This window comes from Olea europaea, chromosome 15, assembly GCF_002742605.1.
Source record: "Olea europaea var. sylvestris chromosome 15, O_europaea_v1, whole genome shotgun sequence".
NCBI classification, from domain to species: domain Eukaryota; kingdom Viridiplantae; phylum Streptophyta; class Magnoliopsida; order Lamiales; family Oleaceae; genus Olea; species Olea europaea.
In genome coordinates, this window is record NC_036251.1 from 22,032,214 (window position 1) to 22,058,348 (window position 26,135).

The window sequence follows — 26,135 nt, forward strand, 5'->3', positions numbered from 1 at the left end:
TTTATATAATAAAGATGACATGTGGAAAAATACTGAAAGAATAATAGATTTCTCAATAGCATCATTTGAAGGAGATGTTAGAAATTAGTGTGAAGGAATAAACAATGATACAAAAACATTAATAAAAAGAAATGTACAAATAGAAATAATCAAATCATATAGACAAGGTATAGAAAAATTAGTAGAATATATTTCAAATGAATTTTTAGGAGAAAATTGGATAAGAAATACTAAAGGATAGTCAATAAGAGAAAAATATAATGTTAGAATAAAATTAATAAATTTAATAATATGCGATATGTGTAAAATTAAAGAATATACTTGTGAATTTAAAAATTATTATTATGTTTAATTTTATGGTAATGAAAATCAAAAAGTATACCAAGACATGTACTATAATAAGTTACCAGGTTCATGGGGAATATATTTTAAAATAGAATTTGAAAAATATATTATAAATAATATTGGAATACCTAAAACTTTAGTTTCAAGAATAAAATTTTTATTCGAAAGACTTGCATATATATGTCAACAAAGACAATTAATGAAAAAATCAGGAAAATTAACAAAAATATGTTGTGAAGATATGGAAACCCTTTTGCAATGGGGATGTAATCCTGAAAGAAGAATTAATAAAATAAAATTTAAAAATAAAAAATTTAGGAATTTTAATAAAAAATATATAAAACCTAGAAGAAGATATTACAAAAGAAAAAATAACCCATATAATCAACGGAAGAATAAAAAGAAAAATAAAAGTCAATGTAAATGTAAATGTAAATATTGAAATTGTGGAGAAATATGTCGTATAAGTATTGATTGTGATAAAAATAAAGTTAGAATATTATAAAAAGAAAATTTAGAAATAAAAGATGAATTAAGTGAAATATCAGATATTGAAGAATACTTTAATCAAAAAGTATATATAAGTGAAACAGAAGATGAATTAGGATCTGAATAGAGAAATTGAAGAAATAGAAAGTAATAACATAAATATACAAGAATATTAAGTAATAGAAGGATATAGATTAAAAATCACTTTTGATAACAAGTTTAAAAATTGCAAAAATTATCGTTAGACTTAAAAATAGGAAAACGGGAAGTCTTTGGTAGAATTTGGAAAAGAGAAAGAATAGCAATAAATAAATATCACAAAATATTAAAAACCATAGATGTTAGGACAACTTATGGGCAACATAAATTAAATTTTTTAACAAAAAATACAGTTGAAGAACTATTAACAAAGATTAGTAAAAAACAAAGTTAAAAAATTCAATATATTTATTTAGCAGGAATACAAATAATGTTTAAATTACTATTTAGAGAATGGATAGATTCACACTTAACTATAACTTTACACGATGGAATAATAATAAATTTAAAAGATAGTCATTTAGGAGCGATAGAAGGAAATTTAGCATATCAAAAAATTATGTTTATATGTTATCCAAAATATTGTGTATCATTAAAAGATAGAAATTTTAATGAAATTTAAGGACTACATTTTAAACTTCATAGAGATAATATCATACAACCAGATGATCAAATTATAATTATAGAATATAGAGCTTTATATACATTTACTAATTCTAATTATGGGAATATTTATTCCAATAAATCATATATTGAAGTTCATAAAGAATGTAAATATATTAGTAAAATAATATAATCAAATAAACAAATAAATTTAATTTCAAAAGAATATAAATTTAGTTTAATAAAAAATAAACCTGAAATAACAGAATTAAATGAAGGAGAATGTTCTAATAATATTATATTTAAGGATGAAAAATTAATTAAAAGATCAAAAAACTTTAAAATACCTAATAAAAACCAGTTAGAAGAAATCAACAAAATAAAAGAAGTAAAACTGTATAAGAATGCTGGAATTATGAAAATAGAAGGAGAATATTATAATGAAAGAGAACATATAAACGAACCAAATATATTAATAGACACAGGAGCTAATGAATGTCATATAGCTTCGGTTAGAAATAAAGGTCTGATGACTCATAAAACTGAGCCATATAAATATGTAACTTTTGATGGATAAGTACATATTACAGATTTAGAAGTTAATGTATCAATAAAAATAGAAGAAATAGATATTTTAGTACCATGTTACGTAGATAAGAGTATGGATATAAATCCCCATATACTTTTAGGAATGAGTGTTCTAAATAGATTAGAATATTATAGTATAAAAAGAGAAAAATTATATATTGTTCATAATGGACATACTACACTATGTAAAAATAATTAGATGAATAATCAGATAAGTTTTCCATTAGTTGTGTATATACAAATTAGTATTGTAGAAACAAATATAACAACTTGTGTTTTAATAAATACAGAAAGTGATATAACAATATTTAAATTTTTTTTAATAAAATCATGGAATAATAATAGTAATATAAAAATAATTGGAGTTACAGGAGAAAGTACTCAAATAATTAATAGCGCTGATAAAGTTAATATAATTTTTGGATGTAAACAAGTAACAATAAATAAAATTTATAAATATGATAAATTAGAATGTGATATATTATTAGGAAAATGACTTTATACAACAATTTCAATATTACAAACAAAATAATTATATGATCATGCTACAAACACCTTGTAGAAACTTACTAAATTTTTTTAGAGAATTTAAACCTTATAGAGTTCAGCTTGCCCAGCGTGGTGATATATGGGAGAAAAGCCAATTATATATAATGAAATAAAAAATAAAAGAATATTATATAAAAAAGTTCTAAAAATAGGAATAGAAATGAATATAGAAAAAATTATTGAACAACTAGAAAATGTTTATGGAGAAAATTCATTATTATTTTGAAAACCACAACACCCAAAAGCCAAAATAGAATTAAAAGAAAATGTTATAATAAGAGCTAGACCAATGATGTATACTATAGAAGATACACAAGAATTTAAAAATCAGATAAAAGAATTGTTAGAACAAAAACTTATTAGACCTAGTAATGAACTTCATAGTAGTCCAACCTTTATGGTTATGAAACATTCTGAACAAGTTAGAGGAAAAGTTAGGATAGTCATAAATTATAAAGAATTAAACAAATATACTAAATTTGATGGTTACTTTCTACAAAATAAAGAAGTGTTAATAAATCTTGCAAGAGGAAAATAATATTATTTTAAATTTGATTGTAAATCAGGATTTTGGCAAATAAAAATGAAAGAAGATAGTATACAATATACTGCATTTAGCACACTTCAAGAAAAATATGAATTGTTAGTTATGTCATCTGGTCTAAAGAATGCATCACAAATATATCAAAGAAAAATGGATAATATATTTAAAATTTTTAATGAATTTCTAATTGTTTATATAGATGATATATTAATATGTTCTAATAGTAAAGAAGAATATAGAAATCATTTAATTCAATTTATTAGAGAATGTAAAAAAGAATGAATCGTACTATCTAAAAAGAAATTTATAATAAAAAATAAGAGATAAACTTTCTTGGATTATCAATAGATAAAAGATGGATAAAATTATAGACTCATATATCCAAAAAGATAGAAAATTTTCCAGATAAATTAGAATCCAAAGAACAAATACGAAAATTTTTAGGATGTTTAAATTATGCTGGAGGATTTATTGAAAATCTTTTTAAGAAAAGATATAAAATCCAAATTTTACTTAGAAAAACAAATACTAAAGGATGGAATGAAGAATATACAGAAATAGTTAAATTATTAAAAGAAAAATGTAAAAATTTACCAAATTAAGATTACCAGATGAAAAAGATAATTTGATTGTTAATACTGATACCTCAGATAAACATTGGGCAGCAATATTAAAAACAGATCTAAATGAAATTTGTAGATATTCAAGTGGAACTTTTAACCAAGCAGGAATGAATTTTACTACTCATGAAAAAGAATTACTAGCAATTATTAGAGGAATAAAAAAGTTCTCATTATTTTTATTATTCAAAAAATTTATTGTTGAAACTGATTATTTTCAAGTTGCAGGATTAGTCAGAAATAAACTGTCGTCAGAACCACAATACAGAAGGTCTATAGATGGCAAGCTTATTTAGTATTTTATAATTTTGATATAGTCCATATTAAAGAAGTTAATAATTTTCTTGTAGATTTTCTCAGTAGAAACATAGAATTTGCTGATGGATAAAGTCAAGATCATGGAATTATACAATTTATCCTACATATACAAAAAAGGATAGATTTTCTTAAAGAAGAATCCGAAGATATAAACTCTGGAGCAACCCAGATCTCAGAAATGTTCAACTCAAATATAAAAATATTGTTGAATATCACTAGTGAGCATCAAAAATATGTCATAGAACTCAAAAATCAAGTCGATGATATTGTAGCACAACTAAAAGATATACTGTCCGAGACAGATATACCAAAGAGCTCAGAAATGAGTTTTCCAAATCAATACCAAACATGGACAGCTGGAAAGTACTAATGGACCCAGACGTGACAACATACCAACTGATAATAAAGGAGACTCCATTTCTATATCATCAACCAAGAAAGTTATGATACATGGAGATAAAAGAGATATCAAAACAATCAGTATCATAGAACAAAAAGATAAAATCCCTTTAGATCCAAAAGAAGAAAAATATGCCGAAATAGTCAAAATTGCTCATGAAATAAAAATGAGTGATTCATCATTCATTTCTCCGGGAAATAATATTTATCCCAGAATAATAGTCATGGAAGGAGGAGACCCTTCATTTATAAAAATTATAGTAGACTATGGATTCATGGTTTTGATATATCCAGGAAAAGATTTGATTGAAATTTCGAAATTTGATGACATATTCATTAAAGAAGTTTCCAGATTTGCCAAGGGAAGGAAAATATATTTGAAATTTTATTCAATAAGTCCAGAATATGATGGAGTTGTTTATTATCCAATTGAACACATAATCTCAATTGGATATGTTGCAGCCAATTTCCAAATAGATGTTACAAAAAATAATAGAAAAGTTTTAATAGTTACAAAATCATGGATCAGACATAGAAGAGCACTTGAAATTAAAGTCATTTACAAAATTGTCAAAAATCTGTTTGATAAAAAATTCTCATGCTTGTACCAATATGAAAATTGGATATTGGTATCCAATGGAGGATATGAAAAATCAGAAATTTTAAAAGACTATATTATAAGATTCGATATACATCAATTTCCAAGATGTCCTACCACTATAAAAGAATCATGCCACCTAAGGGAGTGCCCCAACTGCATGTGAAGAAATGAAAAAAGAGAACAATAATAGAGCACCATTGACAAAAGTGTACAGCTGCATGTGAGGACATTGAGGATAAAGAGCAATAATAGAAAAAGATGCTCTTTGGATAAAAAATTGAAGCAACATGTGAAGATGTAGGCCCAAAGAGGAAAATAATAGAAAGGCAAGTGTGCCTTGCTGATGTACTCAATAATATAATAGAGTCTCATAAACTTCTATAAATAGAGACATTGTTATAGATAAAAATCATCCCATCTTATCTTGAAATCTCGAGTCGTAAGCAATAGTTACTCAAAAAATCATTCCCAGTTTGAAAAACCAGTTTTTCTGGAAATCCCTTTGTACCAAATAGAAATCTTGTATAAATCCTGAAAGAAATAAAACTCTAATATTTTGACATGAATATAAGTTTCTAAATCTTTATTCCAATAGATTCTTGAAAGATTTCATAAAAAGTTTCCTTCTTATTTTAGCAAAAAGAAAGTTTTTTTTTAACAGAAGTTTAGAATTATATTCTTTAAAAGTTGATACAATGAGAGCAAGTAGTTGAAATAGTAACAATTCCATGAAGGTAGGAGGCCGTTGAAGGAAGCAGTTTACTGATTCAGAGCTCGAAGGTCACTCGGTTCTACGAATAAAAGTCCAAATCAAACCTAAAGTAAAACTATTAAACTTTTGCTAAAACTAGAATGAGTCTTTTTAAGATCTTAACGAATCGTAAGGATTAATTGGTGATTATGAATAAATGTCAGGATATACAATTGAAGGATTAGATAATCTATTAGAAAAAATGTTAGAAAAAATAAAGAATATTATCTCTCAATTAGAAAATATAAATTTATCATTTGAAGAATATAGCATTTTAATTAGAAAATATGAAATATATGTTGCAGATTATTCTTATTTATTAGATCATAAAATGAATTTATATTCAATATTCAAAGTAGAAGATGAAATGTTTAAAAGATTAGGATATATGTTGCAATATAGAAAGAATCATTTCATTAAGGGTAATATAGACCTTTCAACAAAAAGGAATAGTGATAGGCCAAATAGAAAGATCTCCCCACATCATTGTGTGATTAATTTCATTGTACTTGTTAACGGATATTTGGTATAGCATAGTCTTCTTCAACACGTGGAAATTGAGATACATTGTACTCTTGGTTGGTGCACAACTTTAATTTTAAAAGGTTGAACCCGAATTTTGAGGGCCCCCACTGCCTCGTCCCGTTCATAGAGCTTTGTGAGGGAGGTAGATCGCGAGATGTGTCCCAGCACGCTAGGGAACAAGAGCTGCCTGTACACTGCGCCTAGAACACAACTTTAATTTTAGATACGATCATGGGTGGAGCCAAGTTTCAATTTCAATGGGGTCAAATTTAGTCCATAATTGGCCTCAATTAAATTAAATTTTATTTTTCTCTTTCATTTTTTTAACTACAAAGTCTTCTACAAAATAGTATTATACGTAAAATGAAATTTTTTCATTCTTTTTCAATAATCCATTCTCTAAAAAGCACTATTCCACCCATTAAACATGGGCAATATCTTTATTATTAATTTCATTTAGTGCATTCAATATACGTATTGAAACTTTCATTTTCCTACTACTTGATTTCTTTATGACTTTTTAATTTTATCGACTTACATAAATGTCTTATCTAGGCTTTGAACTGCGATACACAGTACAAGTCTTAAAAATGATGAAAATGAGAGAAATATACCATAGTGCTGATTTTTGATACCCAATGAATCCCTGGCTATAATGTAAACGTCGAATTGAATTTCATAAGGCATTAGCCAATGAGTGAAATTGTTACCAATAACCAAGTCCAAAGACTCGATCCAAAAATAACGTGGACCGTTGGAGTAGCTTAAGAAATTAATGCTACTCGTGGTCCATCTATATTTACCCATTGGTTGGTTTTGAATCTTGGTCTATTTAACCCTATTATTAGCCCAACTAAAGTCTAACATGTTCCTATATGTGTGTTTTTTCTTGCCCTAGCCGTGTGTGTGATTTGTGTATGACATTAGGGAAAAACTTGGCTACCTCTTTGAGTGGAAATTGGTTGCCTTTGTGGAGAGAAAAGTCGGTGACTTCTTTGTGTATTTTGGTCTTTTCTCTTGCTTTTTCCGTTATTTTTCTAGTGCCTCGAATCAACACCATTATCTTATTCCTCATGGGTGAGATTGAGAAACAACCGAGGTTAATATATTGATTGTGGGTTAAAGCTGTTTGAATTAGATGTTTGGTAGAAAAAGATAATGTGAAACTGAACCCGAAAATTACCGTTTTCGAATATCTTGGAGCGAGCTTCCACGAAAATTGGTATCAGAGCTCCTAGGTGGTGGTTTGGCGCCAAAACTAACTAAAAATGGACCAAAAGGTTGGTAGAATCGAATTAGAAAACAAATAAAAAAAGTGTCTATAAAAATCTAAAAAGCAAGGCTATTTTCTTGATTTTTAGCCAAGCCAAAAGGAGTTTGGTGAAATGAAGACCACCGATGCAACGTACAGGTGGAGGCACACCAGGGTGGGCAACATGTAAAGAAGTGTGGTGGCAAGTGAGGACTCTAGCAGCTTATGCGGCAAAATTTGACAACGATTTCTTTTGACAATTTGTTCTTAACATTTTTTCTAACAATTTGGTGTGTTAATTTTTAGTTTTGGGTTATATAGCGAAGTCTGGACAATTTTGCCCTTTGCACATTTGGGATTTGATCATGGTTGATTGATTTTTGCAATTGTTGGAAACTTTATGACGAATAGTGGTGGCCCTAAAGTAGTAAATTCCCATCTCTCATTATGGACTCAAATTGGTCAGCTATGATATATTAGCTTATAACATTTAAATTCCAGCATTAGTGACTCCTTGCATGGGGTGACAATATGATTGGGATTACCGTGTGTGGTAACCGTTGCTTGTGTTAGAATTTAGGAATTATTAGCCATATTTGTAGTGTTGGTTTTGACTACAAGTTGATAATTATTTTTGTGCTTTAATTGTCATTTAGTCACCGTGTGAGACTGTATTGTGTGAGAATTTGAATTCTTGTTGACATACCTTCGTGTTGTATTGATTATTTTGTTAAAATACTTAGACTTGAACCGTTTGAACATTACCTCGATACTAAATCTCAAATCTCACGAAATTTTGGAAATCTAAAACAATGTATCCTGCTGCCTTAAAATTACTTTTGTGATTTTTTTTTACAATCTGGTTGTTTAATTTTTTTTTTTAAATCTCTTCACATTTCAAAATTGAAATTTTCAATGGAAAAAGATATATATTTTTTTTTCAATTTAGTAACAAAATATGAAGATGATTTTAGCTCAATAAAAAGTTTCAAAAGCCATAAATGACAAATTTCCTACAAACTTAACAGAAGCAAAAAATGAAGAATATGATGAATTTGCTTACGCTTCAATCATTTTATACATATTTGACACCGTTTTGAGAAAGTTGAAAATTTTGATTTTATTGAAGAACTTTGAAAAAATTGGGAGACTTATATATCTGCTTAAATCTACTCCTAATAAATTGTATCAATTCGAAAGATTTTTCAGTTTTAAAATATTAAATATGGTGGGAGACCCTAACACCGGAAATTGTCATTGATTCTCTTAAAAGTAAAGAGACGGAGATAAAGCTGAGAAAAATGATAAGATGAGTGATGGGTTAAATATGATGAAGAGCATAATGAAGTTTAAGCAAATGAATTTAGGTATACTTAAAATAGTAGTGATTCGAATAATGACTTGAGTGATGACGGTGGTAAGCAGAAGGGAAAAGGTTGGGACAAGTCTGTGGCAGTGGTGTTACAATTATGGTAAGTTTAGACACTCTGTGTAAGGGACTATTCCAAAAAGAAGGATAAATAGAAGGGTAAGATGAGAAGTAAAGCGAATGTGGTTATACGATCAAGTGATTTCCTTAATGAGATTTATTGAGAGTAAAACTAGTTGAAAGAGTGGAGGACAGATCTAGTGGTTAGAGGTGATGAAAGAGATGGATTTGCTTAATGGCTTGGTGGGAGAGATGGTTTGAGCAGAGGCTGAATCGACTAGGATCGAGCCTGTGGATGAGGAAGGTGGTTGTGGTTATGATGGATATTAGCGTTGGGGACTGGAATGTAGGTGGCGGGGGATGGGTTCCTATGTTTTGTTTATGGGGTAAGTGGGGTGGATGGGGTGTAAAGAAGACGATATTTTTTATTTTTTAATTGTTTAATGTGAAAAAATAGGAAAGTTACCATTTTACCTTTTTTAAGTTTGGTCAAAATCAAATTTCTTGTTCCACTAATGGTCAAATCCATCCATTTGACCTTGTGCTGCAACCAAATGAAAGATTTGAAATTGTAAGTGAATAAAGTGAAAGTTGAGGTAAAGTCCGAAAAAAATAAAAAATAAAAATTGAAATGTTTGGGACCGTCGCACTTACAATTAACCGTCGTTCCTCTCTCTCTCATACACCCCAGAAATCGTTGTTGCCACCTCCAAGGTCATAATCTATTCTTCCCACTGCGATCACCACCAAACAACTCCAGTAAATTTGTAAGTTGCATCATAACCAGTCACTCGTTTTACCTTTGTCCAGAGCCCCTCACCCAATTCTATCCCTCCAACGTCTACAACATTAGATCTATCACAAAGAATGCTTACTTTACCATGTGTTGGTTTTATAGTCACTTCATACACAATTGGTGCTCGCGATGTTGAAAAAAATTCCAACTTTGGGGGCCACACGTGTACATTTATTAGAATGTGTGGTGCTATTTTAAAGTAAATATAGTCGATAAAGTGATCCATTGGATTTAATTTTGGACTAATGGGTATTAAATTTTATGGGATTAAAGTGTAGAGACAAGAAGGTGTTATTTTGAATTGATGAGGGGCCGATTTGAAATAACTTAAAGTTAATAACTGCTAATTGCAGTTATTTTAAAAATGGTTATGGTCCCCAATTTGAACGTGATTCTTTTTATGGTATTTTTGCATCCCCATCAACAGAGACTTTTCAAGAAAACCAAAAGGAAGGAAAATCACGTATCAATTGGAAGATCAAAACCCAATTAAAGCAGTAAGATTCATGGATCAAGGTATGTTTCCGCACTTTTTTTGTTGTCTATTTGATTTCAACATGGAATTTATGATTTTATGAAAGGATTTTATGAATATGGTTCCTTTCAAATTTATGCAACAAGTGGTATCAGAGCCATCCATTGTTGAAATCTTTGAGAAATTGCAATAATTTAGTATTTTTTTTTTTGTTATTGTTATGGATCTTCCATGATGTTATGTGAAATTTAAATTTCTGCAATTTTTCTTTTTTTTTTTTTGAGATTTTCAAATTTAACTATTTGGATTCATTATTGTTGAATTTGAGAATTGTTTGGCATATTATTTATGGTTATAGATCTAGATCCAGTAAAAGGTTTTGAAATCTAAAGTTTTGAAATTTCATTGTTGTTTAAAAAAAAAAAAATTTAAACTGGATCTGGCCGGCGGTGACACTGGCTGCTGCATTTCGCGGTAGCGGCACGCTGCTGCAAAATGCAGCAGCGTGCAGGTAGCAGCCCCGGGTGCTGCTGCTGGTTGCATCAGCGCCCAGCGCTGTAAATGAGAGAGAGAGAGATGTCGGTAGATTTTTTGGGGGCGGGGGCCTGAGGTGCAATTTTTGTAATCTCAGGTCCTTACTTGCAATTTCTAATTAGGGTTTTAAAATTAAAATTTTAAATTCAGTCCCTAAACTTTGTTATCCATCCAAGTTGGACCTTAAGGTTATGGGTTTAATAATTCAACCCCTAGATTTTGGAAAATTATTTAATCTGGGCCATTAAACTTTTGAATTTTGCAATTAAAGTCCCCAAAGTTCATAATTAATTAAAATTAGCCCTTAAAGTTTTAAAATTTTTCAAATTTTGATCCCTAAAGTTTTGAATTATTAACCCTTAGGTCCCTAAACTTTCTAAAGGCATCTAATAATGCAAAATTAGTGATTCTCTCTCTATAATTTTGGTACTAAAGACTCCCTTAAGAGGAATAATTAAGATTTAATTATGTGGAATAATAAAATTCAAATATTTTGGTAATTTATTCATAATAAATTAAGGTTATCTAGCATTTTAAATAAACTAATTGAAACAATATATCACCAAAGTGACCTCTTTTGTGTAGATTGGTTTATTTGGATGTTTAGATGTGTGTGTTTCTTCATGCGGGTATTAGCCGGCCCAAAGGAAGGTTAATACTTGGCCGAATTACATACATAGTTGTGGTGGTGAATGTGTGACAATTATAAGGTTTCCATGTAAATAATAAATCAATCCAAAGATAGGTTTATTATTTGACAGGAGTTATTGTCAATGTTCGATCACTACACCGAGAGTACCACTTGCAATTAGTATTACTGTCCAAAGACTTGATATTAATTTTGCACTAGGTATCTTGAGATGGGGCTTACCATTATTTGAATTTATTGTTCATTAAATATGGATATGAGCATAATTAATTGTTTCTTTCTGTTCTCTCTACAGCTAGTTCATCTGCTACTACAATATCTGCTAATGTCAATTCAATTCCCATACTTAGTGGAACAAACTTCAAGGATTGGAAAGAGAACATATTGATTGTTCTTGGCTGCATGGATCTTGACCTTGCACTTCGGGTTGAGGAACCCACTCCTCTTACGGAAGAAAGTTCTCCTGATGAAAAGAGACACTTTGAGAGGTGGGATCGCTCAAATCGCATGAGTCTAATGATCATTAAGATCAGCATTTCAGAAGCCTTTAGAGGTGTAGTATCCGAAGGGATAACTAATGCCAAGGACTTTCTTGTCGAAATTGAGAAGTGTTTTGTGAAAAATGATAAGGTTGAAACAAGCATGCTTTTGCAAAGCTTGATTTCAATGAAGTACAAGGGCAAGGGAAATTTAAGGGAGTACATCATGGATATGTCTCATATTGCTTCAAAACTTAAAGGTCTAAAGCTCGAGCTATCTGATGACTTGCTCGTTCATTTGGTATTGATCTCGCTTCCTGCACAGTTCAGTCAATTTAAGGTCAGTTATAACTGTCAGAAGGAGAAATGGTCTTTAAATGAGCTCATTTCATATTGTGTGCAAGAGGAAGAAAGGTTGAAGCAAGAAAGAATTGAAAGTGCTCACTTGGCAAGCACTTCTAAGGATAAGGGCAAGAAAAAGAAGAAGGAATATGAAGCTGCTCCTAAGGGTCCAGCACAAAAGAAACGAAAGGAAGACAAAGATACTTGTTTCTTTTGCCATCAGTCTGGACATATGAAGAAGGACTGTGCCAAATATCACGCATGACGTACAAAGAAAGGTACATTTCTTACTTTGGTCTGTTCTGAGGATAATTTAGCTTCAGTACCTAGAAACACTTGGTGGATAGATTTTGGTGCTACTACTCATATAAGTGTTTCTATGCAGGGCTGCCTGAACTACCGAAAGCCAAGTGATGATGAAAGATACATCTATGTGGGTAATGGCAAATCGGTGGAAGTTGATGTAATAGGGACTTTTAGGTTGTTATTAAGAACTGGTTATTATTTGGATTTGAAAGACACTTTCGTTGTACCGTCTTTTAGACGGAATTTAATTTCTGTTTCTTCATTGGACAAATTAGGTTATTGTTGTTCATTTGAAAACAATCAGTTTAGTCTTTCTTTAAATTCCAATATTATTGGTACTGGTTCATTATCTACATATGATAACCTGTATTTGCTTGATATTATTGCATCATATAATGAGACCTTGCATGTGGAAAACAGACCAAAACAAGGAGATTAGGTGCTAAAAGAACTTCAGATGTCTTAGAATTGATACACACAGATATTTGTGGACCATTCCCTACAGCTTCTGGGAATGGCCAACAATATTTTGTATCATTCAATAGACGATTATTCACGTTATGGGTACCTATATCTCATACATTAAAAGTCTGAGTCACTGGACGTGTTCAAAGCTTTTAAAACTGAGGTTGAGAATCAACTTAACAAAAGGATAAAAAGCGTGAGGTCTGATCGTGGTGGTGAGTACTACGGCAGACATGACGGTTCAGGTGAACAATGTCCGGGATCATTTGCTAAATACCTAGAGGAATGTGGAATCATCCCACAATACACCATGCCAGGATCACCTAGCATGAATGGTGTAGCTGAAAGACGAAACAGAACTCTTAAGGACATGGTAAGGAGTATGATTAGTCATTCCATCTTACCAAAATCACTCTGGGGAGAAGCATTAAAGATTGCAGCTTATATTTTGAACAGAGTGCCAACTAAGGCTGCTGCTAAAACACCTTATGAACTTTGGACAGGCAGAAAACCTAGTCTAAAGCATTTTCACATTTGGGGATGTCCAGCTGAGGCTAGGCCTTATAGGCCACATGAAAAGAAATTGGACTCCAAAACAATTAGCAGCTATTTTATTGGCTATTCTGAGCGATCCAGGGGCTATAAATTTTATGATCCTACACTTAAGTCAATTTTTGAAACGGGAACCACAACATTTTTTTAGGATGTTGAGTTTGGGGAGAGAAATAAGGTTAGAGACATTGTCTTTGAGGAAGAAGTTGGGAAGGATTGGTTTCGATTCCTACTATTGCTTTTGACAATGTACAGGTTTCTATACCTGTTGTTGATCAAGAAGCATATCCAGAACCTCAACCAGACAATGTTGAAGTACCTCCCATCCAAAATGAGGTAATTATTCCATAAATACAAACTCAACAACCTCAAGAGCCAATACCATTAAGGAGATCCACGAGAGAGAGGAAAAGTACAATTTCAGATGATTTCATAGTATTTCTCCAAGAATATGAGGAAAATAATGGAATGGTGGGAGGTGATCCAATCAATTTCCATCAGGCCATGCAGGGTTCTAACTCTCAAAAGTGGATTGATGCCATGAATGAGGAGTATAAGTCTATGCAAGACAATAAAGTTTGGGATCTTGTCCCATTACCTGAAGGTGTGAAGCACATTGGTTGTAAATGGATTTTTAAAACCAAGAGGGATTCAAATGGTAATGTGGAAAGATATAAGGCTCGTCTTGTGGCTAAAGGCTTTACCCAAAAGGAAGGTATTGACTTCAAAGAGACTTTCTCTCCAGTTTCAACGAAAGACTCTTTAAGGACAATTATGGCACTTGTTGCGCACTTTGACCTTGAGTTACATCAGATGGATGTCAAGACGGCGTTTCTCAATGGCGACATTGATGAGACAATTTATATGGTGCAACCAGAAAACTTTGTGTCAGGAGACTTGAAGAACATGGTTTGCAAATTAAAGAAATCCATCTATGGGCTCAAGCAAGCTTCCCGTCAATGGTATCACAAATTTCATCAGGTCATTATCTCATTTGGTTTTGAGGTAAATGTCGTTGATGATTGTGTGTATCACAAGTTTAGTGGAAGTAAGCATATTTTCCTGATTTTGTATGTTGATGACATACTGCTTGCCACTAACGATATAGGCATGTTGCACGAAACCAAGAGATTTTTATCAAAGAATTTTGAGATGAAAGATCTTGGTGACGCCTCTTTTATATTAGGGATTCAGATACATCGGGATCGTTCTCGAGGTATTCTTGGACTATCACAAAAGAGCTATATCGATAAAGTACTTAAGAGGTTTGGCATGCAAGACTGTAAACCAGGTGACACCCCTGTCGCTAAGGGAGACAAATTTAGTCTCAAACAGTGCCCACAAAATGACCTTGAAGCTAAGGAAATGCAGAAGATTTCCTATGCATCAGCTATTGGGAGTCTAATGTATGCTCAAGTATGTACACGCCCAGACATAGCATTTATTGTTGGAATGCTAGGCAGATATTTAAGTAACCCTGGGATGGATCATTGGAAGGCAGCCAAAAGGGTTATGAGGTATCTAAAGAGAACAAAGGATTATATGCTCACATATAGCAGATCAGATCTGTTAGAGATCATAGGGTACTCCGATTCTGATTTTGCCGGATGCCAAGATAGTAGAAGATCCACATCAGGTTATATTTATCTGCTAGCTGGAGGAGCTATTTCCTGGAAGAGTGCCAAGCAGACACTCATAGCTTCTTCTACCATGGCAGCAGAGTTTGTAGCATGATATGAGGCATCTAATCATGGAATATGGCTGCGAAATTTTGTCACTGGACTGCGCATTCTGAATGGTATAGAAAGACCACTAAAGTCGTATTGTGACAACAACTCAGCAGTTCTATATTCTAACAACAACAGGAGCTCATCTAAATCAAAACATATTGACATTAAATTCCTGGTTGTGAAGGAAAGAGTACAGAGTGGACAGATTTCTATATAGCACATTGGAACAAACTCCATGATTGCGGATCCACTTACTAAGGGATTACCACCCAAGGTCTTTCATGAGCACACCGCTCATATGGGTGTTGTACTTTTTGAGGATATCATGTTTTAGTGGGAGTTTGTATTCTTATTGTTTTATATATGTTTAGTTCTTTGAACACATTTATGTATTTGGATATTTTCTGTCCAGAAATAAAGTATTCAGTTCATTCCACTTTGTTATTATGTTCAGTACTGATCTCACTTAAGAAATAAGGTTGGACCAGTTGGAAATAGACATGTTCGGATCACATAACATGTAATTTCCATGCTACACTCCCATAATTGATCTATGTCATTTGGTTGTATGGGTGTACGTGACCATTGATAGATTTAGTCAATGAATATCTGGTAGAAATTTTTGTCGGAAAATTTCCAACTATGGGACCACACATGTATATATATTAAAATGTGTAGTGCTAATTTTACGTTTAGTCGATAAAGTGATCCATTAAGTTTAATTTTGGACTAATGGGTATTAAATTTTATGGGATTAAAGTGTAGAGACCAGAAGGTGTTATTTTGAATTGATGAGGGACCGATTTGAAATAACTTAAAGTTAATAACTGCCAATAGCAGTTATTTTAAAAATGGTTATGGTCCCCAATTTGAACGTGATTCTTTTTATGGTATCTCTGCATCCCCATCAATAGAGACTTTTCAAGAAAACCAAAAGGAAGGAAAATCACGTATCAATTGGAAGATCAAAACCCAATTAAAGCAGTAAGATTCATGGATCAAGGTATGTTTCCGCACTTTTTTGTTGTCTCTTTGATTTCAATATGGAATTTATGATTTTATGAAAGGATTTTATGAATATGATTCCTTTCAAATTTATGCAACACGCGAAATCCCCCTTTCTGCCAAGCAAGAGTTATTCAGGTCGATGCATAATCTAGAATGGAGGCTCAATATCTGCAAGGTTTTTCATTGAGTATGTGTTTAGGGGAAGAAATTGGAGAAGGTGTGTAGAATGAATACTATAAAACATTGAAAATTATTTGTTCAAAGACCTTTTCTGGATTTATCTGTATTGGCAGTTGCCAACATTGGTGGTAGGTGGTGGTAAAGGGAATTGTGGTGGCGGTGTGGGCCGGTGGCAGTGTCTGGATGATTTCTGGGCTGGCGTAGGGAAGAATTTTCTTAATTAATTTTTTTTTTATGTGAAGAAATAGGAAAGTTACCCTTTTTACCCTTTTTTATTTGGTCAAAATCAAATCTCTTGATCAACTAACGATCAATTCCATCCATTTGTACTTGTGTTGCAACAAAACAAAAGGTTTGAATTTGTGGTTGACACAAAGCGAAGGTTGAAATAAAATTTGCAAAAAAGAAAAAGGTTTCAAACCGTAGCTGCATTCATCCCTAAAAACTAAGCCTGTTCAAAATTAAGTTCTTCTTTTGTTTTGTTTCTTTAAGAATCACTTTTCACTCACGTTTATGTTCTCAAAAATTCATTTTTAATATTTCTCGTAACTTTTTCTACTTCGTAACCATGAAAAAATAAAAATATAAAAAAAATTGCACTTCTTCCAATGTTCAAGGATTCTTGACAAACTAAATTCCATTAATAATGTTCCGGATAGCCAAAGAAGGATTTGGCCAGCCGAGGGAGCGTAAAATTGAATGTTGATGCCATTGTTCGTCGGGATGGAGCTGCTCATGGAATCAGCGGAATGATCAGAAACCATGATGGTCAAGTTCTCACTGCCTTCTCTAAATTTTTAATTTCAATCACATATATCATGGAACCGACAGCTTTTCAACAACATATTTCATCAAATTTTATCAAAATCTATTAAATATATTATTTTAATCCCCATCAAATAAGACCTTATTTTTGCAGTTTTATTCTGCATGAAGCAAATGAAATTGATCGTATTCTAGCTAAACATCGTGTGTTGCACTTTTCTGATTCGAAATGGTTTGGCTGATATTAATGAAATCTAGTCCTTATTAGAAAAAAAGAGAGTCATGACTGTCATGAATTGAGATAATTAACATTAATGGGCAACCTCTATTTATAGTGAGGCAAAATTAAAGCCTTTTGGTTTTTATTCAATGTGAAATTCATGTCAATAATGTAACGTATCGAAATAAACAAAGCTAAAGATGAGTGCAAATAACATACTTTTTTTGTCAACCGAGTACCAAGAACAGTCCCACAGCTCAAGAATACTGTCAAAGATTGTCAATAAGGTGGACAATATCAGAAAAGAAGAATAATACGAATCAAATGAGAAAAATGAGTTTTGCTCCAGAAGAAAAAATGAAAGCAAGTGCAAATCAATGCGAAAAGAATAGGACATACTGCTATGAATTGTCTAAGAACATTGATGTTATTTTTTGGTCGTGGTTCACTGGGGACGCAGGTATCTGCAGTTATTCTTCAGCAATTTAACGAGAACAAATTCGTTCCTCCATTGCTTATCAATTATCTAGCTGGTTTTTTGTACATTGATAGCCACTATTGTCATCCATATCTAACTGTCCATTTCTCTCACCAGATGTTTTGGTGCATATAGAGCAATCATTGCTATCCATATCCAACGGGCCATTTTTGTAATCAATCTGAATATTATATCTGGAGGAAGACGATCTTTCCGGAAGTCCATTTAGTCATAAGATAGCTTCTGGAAGTCTCGGTTTACTACTATTGTGGAGGAAGAGCTGTCTAGGTACGTTAAATTTATGGAGATTTGATACTACATCAGGTTGTGCCAATGTTAAGGATTCTGTTAATGCCAGCAAAGGTTCTACTAGAAAATTTTGATTTCCGCCATTTCTTTCCTTCTCTGTTCTCATTTCTTCTAATAAAGCTTCACTGGTTTCAATACCTGTTCAATTTTGATGACAAGTAAGATACCAGATTTTCTGTTCCGAGACATGATAGTTCTTAAAGACTACTTTCTCTGTATTGGAAAATTTCCAGTATATCGTATACCTGAAAGGTAGGCACCATGCACGTAGCCATTAAATTTTTTGTTTGTATGTTCCCCGGTGAAATATATCCGTCCAAGTGGTGCCTGAACAAAAAAATCATAAGAAAAACCAGGTAAGACATAAATATGGTGGCTCCACCTCTAAATTGCATTCCTCTGAACATCTTGTCATTGCTTATATATTCCACTAATTTCTTGCTTCTATCTTTTTTTCCTTAAGTTGTACTTCTGCTAAAGTAGGTGGATTCCTGCTACTTAAGTTAAATACTTATTTCTGATTAGAAGGTCAATAGGTCATTGTGTTAAGTGCATCATCAATTATATGAGTTTTTGAAGAGAAAAAGGCTAAGTGCTGTACACTTACAGCCCTCTCACAAAATGTGGAGCCCGTGATTATTTTAATTGCGGGCCCCACCCCCTAATGTGAGAGAGCTGTCATAATTGCTGTCAAAATAAGAGTAACTATAGCACGCTTGTTTTGAAGAATGGAAGTAAATTCAAACCTTAATATCATCTATGAGTTGATGATTAATGTGGATAGGATAATTGCTGTAGCTACCACGTTGGAAGCGATTGTTCCACCACCGTGGCACGAGTATGGTGATTGCATCTGGAATGTCAGGTCCAAACATCTTCCTTAGTACTTCCATTGCTTCTTTCATGGTTTGTTGATCTGATTGAGCTTCAACACGTTTTGATTCTCCATTTGTCAATGTTACGACAAGGATATTAGAACCTGGATAAGCATTCTCCATGTGCTGATAACATTGTAACAGATAAATAGTCATTTTTGTTTTTAATTTAATTGTGATTACTTGATAAGCTATACACAAACATGTTCTCGATAATACTGAATTCTCAGTCGCTATAGGGTATTATATGGCTGGAATGCATGATTATTAACTTAATTGATAGGTAATGACAATAGAATAAAATCCCATGAATCAGACAAAACGAGCTATTCGTAAGAATAAACATATTGGTTTTAGTTAGCTAAGGAATTTATAATCTTAAACATGGGACTATCATGATATGTCATTCTCTCACTACAGTGCAAAGAACAAGCTACTACTGGCCAACTATATATTGCTGGGGGTGACAGAACATAGAAAATTCATAACATAAAGAAAAATAAGCATATTTATTAAGAGTCCCTTCCAGCAACCTCATATAGGGGGCCGGTAATTGCGCTATATTTAGTAAAATGTGTGTAGATGTTGTGATTGACGTGGGATGATATTGATCTGATTGAGCTTCAACACGTTTTAATTCTCCATTTGTCAATGTTACGACAAGGATATTAGATCTTGGATAAGCATTCTCCATGTGCTGATAACATTGCAACAGATAAATAGTCATTTTGGATGGTATTTGCATATGTTGTTAGATAGTGACCATATAATTAATTCAATTCATATTATCAGAACTGTGAATGTAACAGTAAAAAGTATTAATCAACAATGTCTCATCAGTTAAGCAAAAAAACAAAGGTTGTCCAGAAAATTAAAAAAAAAAAAATTTATTAGCAATTAGAATAGCACCGATACTGCATCACTATATTTCATATACACCAATAAGAATACTGTAGGTTTGGAGTTCTTGAAGGGGATTGCTCAAATCTTATTCATGACTCAGCAATAGATTAAAGAAGTAATTGAACAATAATAACAAGAAGATCACGTGTCTAATTACGGAAGAGACATTTTACAGGCAAGGGTGGTTTAAAGGAGATGAGGTCGCTTTGGAGAACACCAATGCTAACAGACAAAATAATGTAATTGGCTTCGTAAATGCAGCCATCCTCGATTTTCACTGAAACTCCATTTCTTGAGTGCTCTAATTCCCGAACAACCTGCCCAAATTTATGAACGAGAAAACAAATCATCAATGTGCATTTATTCCCAGATACACTGTATGCACCTAACTAAATTCAGAACGTACAAAGTCCTAAGCAACTAGGACTTGGAGAGATTTTTAACAAGTCAAACAATGAAAATCTGTGCAAAAGATAACACTTTTTGTCTTGTTTGTCTTTTGTAATTATTAAAAAATGACAGTGATACATAAGACATGAGTGGAGTTATTTCAAATCTTGCTGACAGTTATAATGTGAGGTTCGATTTTTGAGACATGTAATTGAAATTCTTGTAGGCGCTGTGTACATGCAACTCTTGTTCCCTGGCCTGCTAGGGTACATTCCACGATTTACCTCACTCACAAAACTCTAGGGACAGAGCGGTGGAACCCTCAAGGTTGGATTTCAACCTTTTTGTCTTTTGTAATTATTTGTAAATCATTTGGTATGTTCACTTACATGACAATTTATGTGGGTCATGAAGATTACACAATGCATTATCACATAGTTAATCATTTACTATCACTGAACAAAAATAAAAAGCTAACCAGCCTTCTCCAAAAGCAGGTGTGGATGCAAACATTTAAAGTTAGAGGACACAATCAAATTTGAAAAAAGTTGTGAAGAATTTTTCATTGAAAAATTTATATCCAAAGAAATATAGCCCATGTAATTTTACATCTAAAAATTTACATGGGTATGATTTATTCAGATCTAAAATTTCAAAAAATTTAATGTCATATTCCAAGAAGAAAATTTTAATAAAATAATATAAATTATATTGAAATTTTGTATCGTAAAAAATAATAATAATTGAAAATTTTTAAAGAAAATACGAGTTATACGTCTCTTTTTAAGAAAAATGTTTGACACATCTTTATCTGTTTTCGATATTTGTTTGGACAATTCATATATCTATAATATAGTTCTCGAAATGAGTTTCAAAATGACATAGACGCTTTGTGGATTCAACTAGCGTACGATCGTTGGAGAATTTTTAAATTTAGCATGTCATCGAAATTCTCGAAATAATAGTTTGGAATGACCTATTTTGACAAGCTGTAACTTGCTACGATTGATCGTTCCAAACACTATTAAAAACGTAGAAAATTAAATCGTGAACACTTCGAAATGATATTAAGAACGTAATATTTCGATTTCATTTGATATCTCATAAGACCTTCTACATTTAAGACAAAAAACATAAAAATTTGCAATAACAAAAGTTGGGAGGCCACGTGACCCCCATGCCTACCCCTGTGTCTGCCCTTGTCCAAAAGTAAAGATATAAAATGGGTCAGACTGTCGAGTATTGGCTAAGGGTGTGGTTTTAAAAGAAAGTGACATAAACTAAAAAGTTATACAACACGGCATGACATGACATGATATGGGCCAAACATGCTAGTCGTCTTTGGACACGTCATTGAAACATCCCTATCTGTGGACCCCTAAAGTGAATTACACCAATCCAAACATCAATACAACAAAAATAAAGAAGAAAGAATGCATGAATACAAACCGACTGTTTCACTTTTTGTTACTTTTTCTGCTCTCTTTCTATACCCTATTTTGCTTCCATTTTATCTTATTATTGGAAATCTGTAATATTTGTTTTACGCGCAAGTGTTGAAAAATATTATATAAATACCTTGTTGAGTTTTAGGCGACTGTCCAAGATTTTACCCTCTGAGGTAAAAAGAAAGTTTTCTGCCATTTTATAAAGCAAGCACTCGTATCCTCTTTCATCAGCTACCAAGAATTCTCTCTCTCCAAATTCTACGTATGTTGATATTGGTTCAACTTCTGTGAAACGTAAACCATACCCAATTTTCAGATTAACATGAAATTAAACTTATTTTATTTTTTAACCAAAAAAAAAAAAAATTACTGTGAGATGTAGTGTGGCATGGTAAAATAAAAAATTGAATTGACCTGCCATTTCAAAGTCGTGCAGAATGAAGTCTATTGCCAGCTCAATTGGTGTCTTCGGAACTCTGCAGAAATCAGAAAATTCTATTAGGATGAATAACAGTTTTGATACGAATCATCAGCGATGTATTATGTGCTATGTCGCCTCGAAATGGAAAATGGGACAAGATATGACATGTAGAACAAATTAAACAAGAAAGAAATTATAGCCGGGTAGGGTCGGAGGGGTGAAGAAAGTGATAATACGTTGGTGTCTCAGCAAGGACTGAAACATCAGCATCACGATTAGAATCTTCGTTCCTCAGGTTCCTAATGGCGGTTTCCACGGCTTTCTTGTATGAATCCGATGCTATTCCACTCGGAAATATTTTTCCACTGCAAAAAGGAGGAGTCACCCAAAAAATTGATTCCAATAAATTAATAAATTAGTCCATTAATTAAGAAAGAAAATTCTGCTTTAACTAATTGAGTGTCACTGTCGACACAGAGCATTGCCTTATCAGATTGATTAAGATCAGAAAATTATCGAAATAGAAACTAACAAGATGTAACATACAATAATTGTATAATCTGTCAAACTCAAAACTGTTCCAACTAATTATTGATTCAAAAGGAGGTTCGTGGATCGTTGATTATTAGCTAACTAAAAGCAAATTAATTGGTAAATTACAACTCACTGCCAACCTGTCAATGTTAATCAAATTTAAATGCAAAATAGAAAAATAATGACCCAAAATCACTCTCAATCATGCATTAACTAAATGTGCAAATTTGTATGTGTGAGAATAATTTTCTAACAAAAATTATGGTAACATCCTCCAACAAAAGCAAAAGCCATGGCAAACGGATATTTTGTTAAACTGAATCTGCAAATGCGTATGTAAGAGAGAGATTAATGAATCACATATGAAGGAAAAATATAACCTGTCATCGTAAATGTTGTAACGTGCATTGCTGTAATCAGAGAAGCACGTACGGAGGTTCGATTGTCGAGCGAGTTCCCAGACTGGATTGGACTGTTTTCCGCCGACGCCGGCGATCCAACCGGCGCCAAGCTCCACAGTCACACCGCCGAACTCCTCCTTCCTTATTCTCCCTCCAATCCTATCCGCCGCCTCTAATATCACCACGTCTTTTACCCCATTCTCGGCAAGCAATTTGGCAGCCGAGATTCCTACAGATTTCGGCAAACGCAATTCAACTTACAAACAATACACGCGAAATTATACATCTCTATACCACACACACAAATATTCGTGAATACCTGAAATTCCAGCTCCGACGATGAGAACGGAGCATTGAGTCGTAGTCTCCATAAAGATTTTCAAAATTTACAGAGAGAGATTTTAGCTTTTGAGTTAGAGAGGAAGAATGATCGGTGGATTCGGTTAATATAGTTACACGATGCGCCTGTACCTCTCCTTCCTGCCGCTTTCGAGTTTTTGTCACATTCGGGATTAGATTTTTGGATTTTGGCAATTAAGCAAAATATATAAATGATATAAAGGCCTTGCTACTTGGCCAGGGCCCATGAAGCATTTTTGGTAATATAATAATTGGTACAAGTTTGAAAGTCAAACTTAAAATCCTACCAAGCATTTTACGAAATTGTTTTAATAAAATGAATCTTACGATATTGTATTTAAATTTATTTATTATTTAATAGTTGTCACTTAAATTGGTGCTTTACATTAATTGAAAGTAGTTGATCTTACGAAAAACTCGAGCAACAAAGTGACAGGTGGCACAAAAAATCAGTCATTGTCTGCTAATGAAGAACAATCTCGACTAGTGATGGCTCGGCTCGGTCCTTTAACCCAAGAGCTCGGCTCGGGCTCGTGGTTCGTGAAAGACGACCCACGAGCCGCTCACGAGCTCATAATTTTTTTAATTTTTTTTTTAGTAAATTTGCACATTTTGAACCTTTAAAAAAAATTCATATTTTTGACGAGCCCACGAGCCGTCAAAATGGCTTGTGGGTTGTGTGCCCACGAGCTACTCGTGGGCTCGACCAGGCTCCGCTCGTGGGATTACGAGCCACGTTTTGACGAGCCAACGAGCCGCTCAACCCGTTTAACATCCCTAATCTCGACCAAGAGATCTCCGTTTGGTCTCTCCCATATTTAATCTTACATTTTACTATACTTTTCCACGGGTCATGTCAATAATCAAAAATCTTGTGACTCATGTTCCCATTTGTATTATGTCCTGTGCGGCTGTGCGTAAGTGTTATGCTTTAGGTCCAATCAACTTTGGACATAATCACTTTAGCCCATGTTTAATTCCCATTACGTGGAAAAATTAATGGGGGGAATAGTAATTTTTTGAAAAATGAATGATTGAAAAAAAATAAAAAATTTTCGATTTACGTGTAATATTATTTTATGGAAGATTGTGTGGTTAAAAATATGAGAGAAAAAAATGAAATGTAACAGAATTTAATGTAATGGGGCTCAAATAAGGGCTTAATATATAATTAATGCAATTTTATGGCATATATATTATTTGATTAATATTCAATTAAATTAAATAATAGAGTTTGTAAATTCAAATTTTGCGTAATTTGTTAATCACAATGAGTTGAAAAATAAGAAAAAATAGTAATAGTTTTTAGCCCCCGTCTAGTCCCCATTTTTAAAAATGAAAATAGGTGGAATAGTTTTTTTTTTTTTTTAATGAAGGGTTGAAAAATAAGAAAAAATTTCGATTTACGTGTAATATTATTTTATGGAAGATTGTGTGATTGAAAATAGAAGAAAAAAAATGAAATGAATTTAATTTAATGAAATTCAAACGTTGGCTTAGTCTCAAATTATGGCAATAAAGACGTGCATGGGAAGCCAGCGTGTTGTGTCAAAATCAGCACGTGAATTGCATTTAAGCCGCGCAGTCGACGAAATGGGTAGAGATATTTGTGGGGTCAGCTAAAGATCCTGGCATTAATTAATCGTGTTCAATTGTTTATGTACGTGCAATATTAGGTTTCTAAATGAGTGTGAAGCCCAATAATTACTGAGTTACTATAAATACATATTTTTAGAATTATTTAAAAATTAAATAAATAATCCATCCAATTTTTAGTTTCAATGAAACCACAGCATTAGATCGTCTGAACGCATGTATAAAAAACTGTTGATCATGAAAAAATACTTGAAACAATCTTGGCTTGTAATGTATGGTGGAGATTCATTCTAATCGATCAATCCACCAGAGTTCTCTACTTCCTTGCAACATTCTAACCCTAGTCGGCTATTCCACAAGATTCTCTACTTCCTTCCTTAGTTTCTTTGTTGAGCTTGGCTACTTTTGTGTAGGAGTGGGGCGCGGTCCGGTTTGGATATTATAAAACCATTGGTTCCATAGCTAACTATGGAATGGAACCGGAACCAAACTAATCGATTTCGATTCGGTCCGATCCGGTTCTTTACATTGAAAGTGTCAAAATAAAATGTTCAATAATAAAAACTCCAAAAATACTACCAACGTGATATATTTAACAAAATATAGAAGAACTGAACATACTATTCAAAGATTTATTTAGGTATATATTTACAAAGTGAAAACAAAATAAAAATCATGTAATCAAAGTGAACGCAAAATAAAAATTTCGCATCTTATAAATGAAATTATATATTGTAAATAAATTTATTTAGGTATAGATTTACCCAATATTCTAAATTGACTTGAGAATCAATTAATTAAAGAATTATAAGAAGAAACAAGGAAAGAATCAAAGAGAAGAAGGAAAGTGCTAGAGTCTAAAATTAA

At 32.4% G+C, this 26,135-nt stretch overlaps 2 protein-coding genes across 2 annotated transcripts; one reads left to right on the forward strand and one right to left on the reverse strand.

Annotated features, from left to right (window-relative positions):
- Positions 1 to 9,287: 9,287 nt before the first annotated feature.
- LOC111411391 lies at positions 9,288 to 12,157 on the forward strand (the record flags this gene model as incomplete). Its single annotated transcript, XM_023041926.1, has 4 exons — positions 9,288 to 9,438; positions 10,202 to 10,251; positions 10,802 to 10,880; positions 11,778 to 12,157. Coding segments are annotated over exons 1-4 (660 nt in total), but the record flags the coding sequence as incomplete, so codon positions are not given.
- Positions 12,158 to 17,807: 5,650 nt separating this feature from the next.
- On the reverse strand, positions 17,808 to 23,816 carry LOC111411392 (polyamine oxidase 1-like). The gene is made up of 11 exons (XM_023041927.1): positions 23,632 to 23,816; positions 23,292 to 23,541; positions 22,614 to 22,742; positions 22,371 to 22,432; positions 22,087 to 22,241; positions 20,292 to 20,435; positions 20,125 to 20,181; positions 19,656 to 19,912; positions 19,087 to 19,459; positions 18,586 to 18,667; positions 17,808 to 18,478 (listed from the first exon to the last, which is right to left on the reverse strand). Exons 1-11 carry the CDS (start codon positions 23,681 to 23,683, stop codon positions 18,261 to 18,263), a joined length of 1,779 nt encoding a protein of 592 aa, XP_022897695.1. The 5' UTR covers positions 23,684 to 23,816; the 3' UTR covers positions 17,808 to 18,260.
- Positions 23,817 to 26,135: the final 2,319 nt, after the last annotated feature.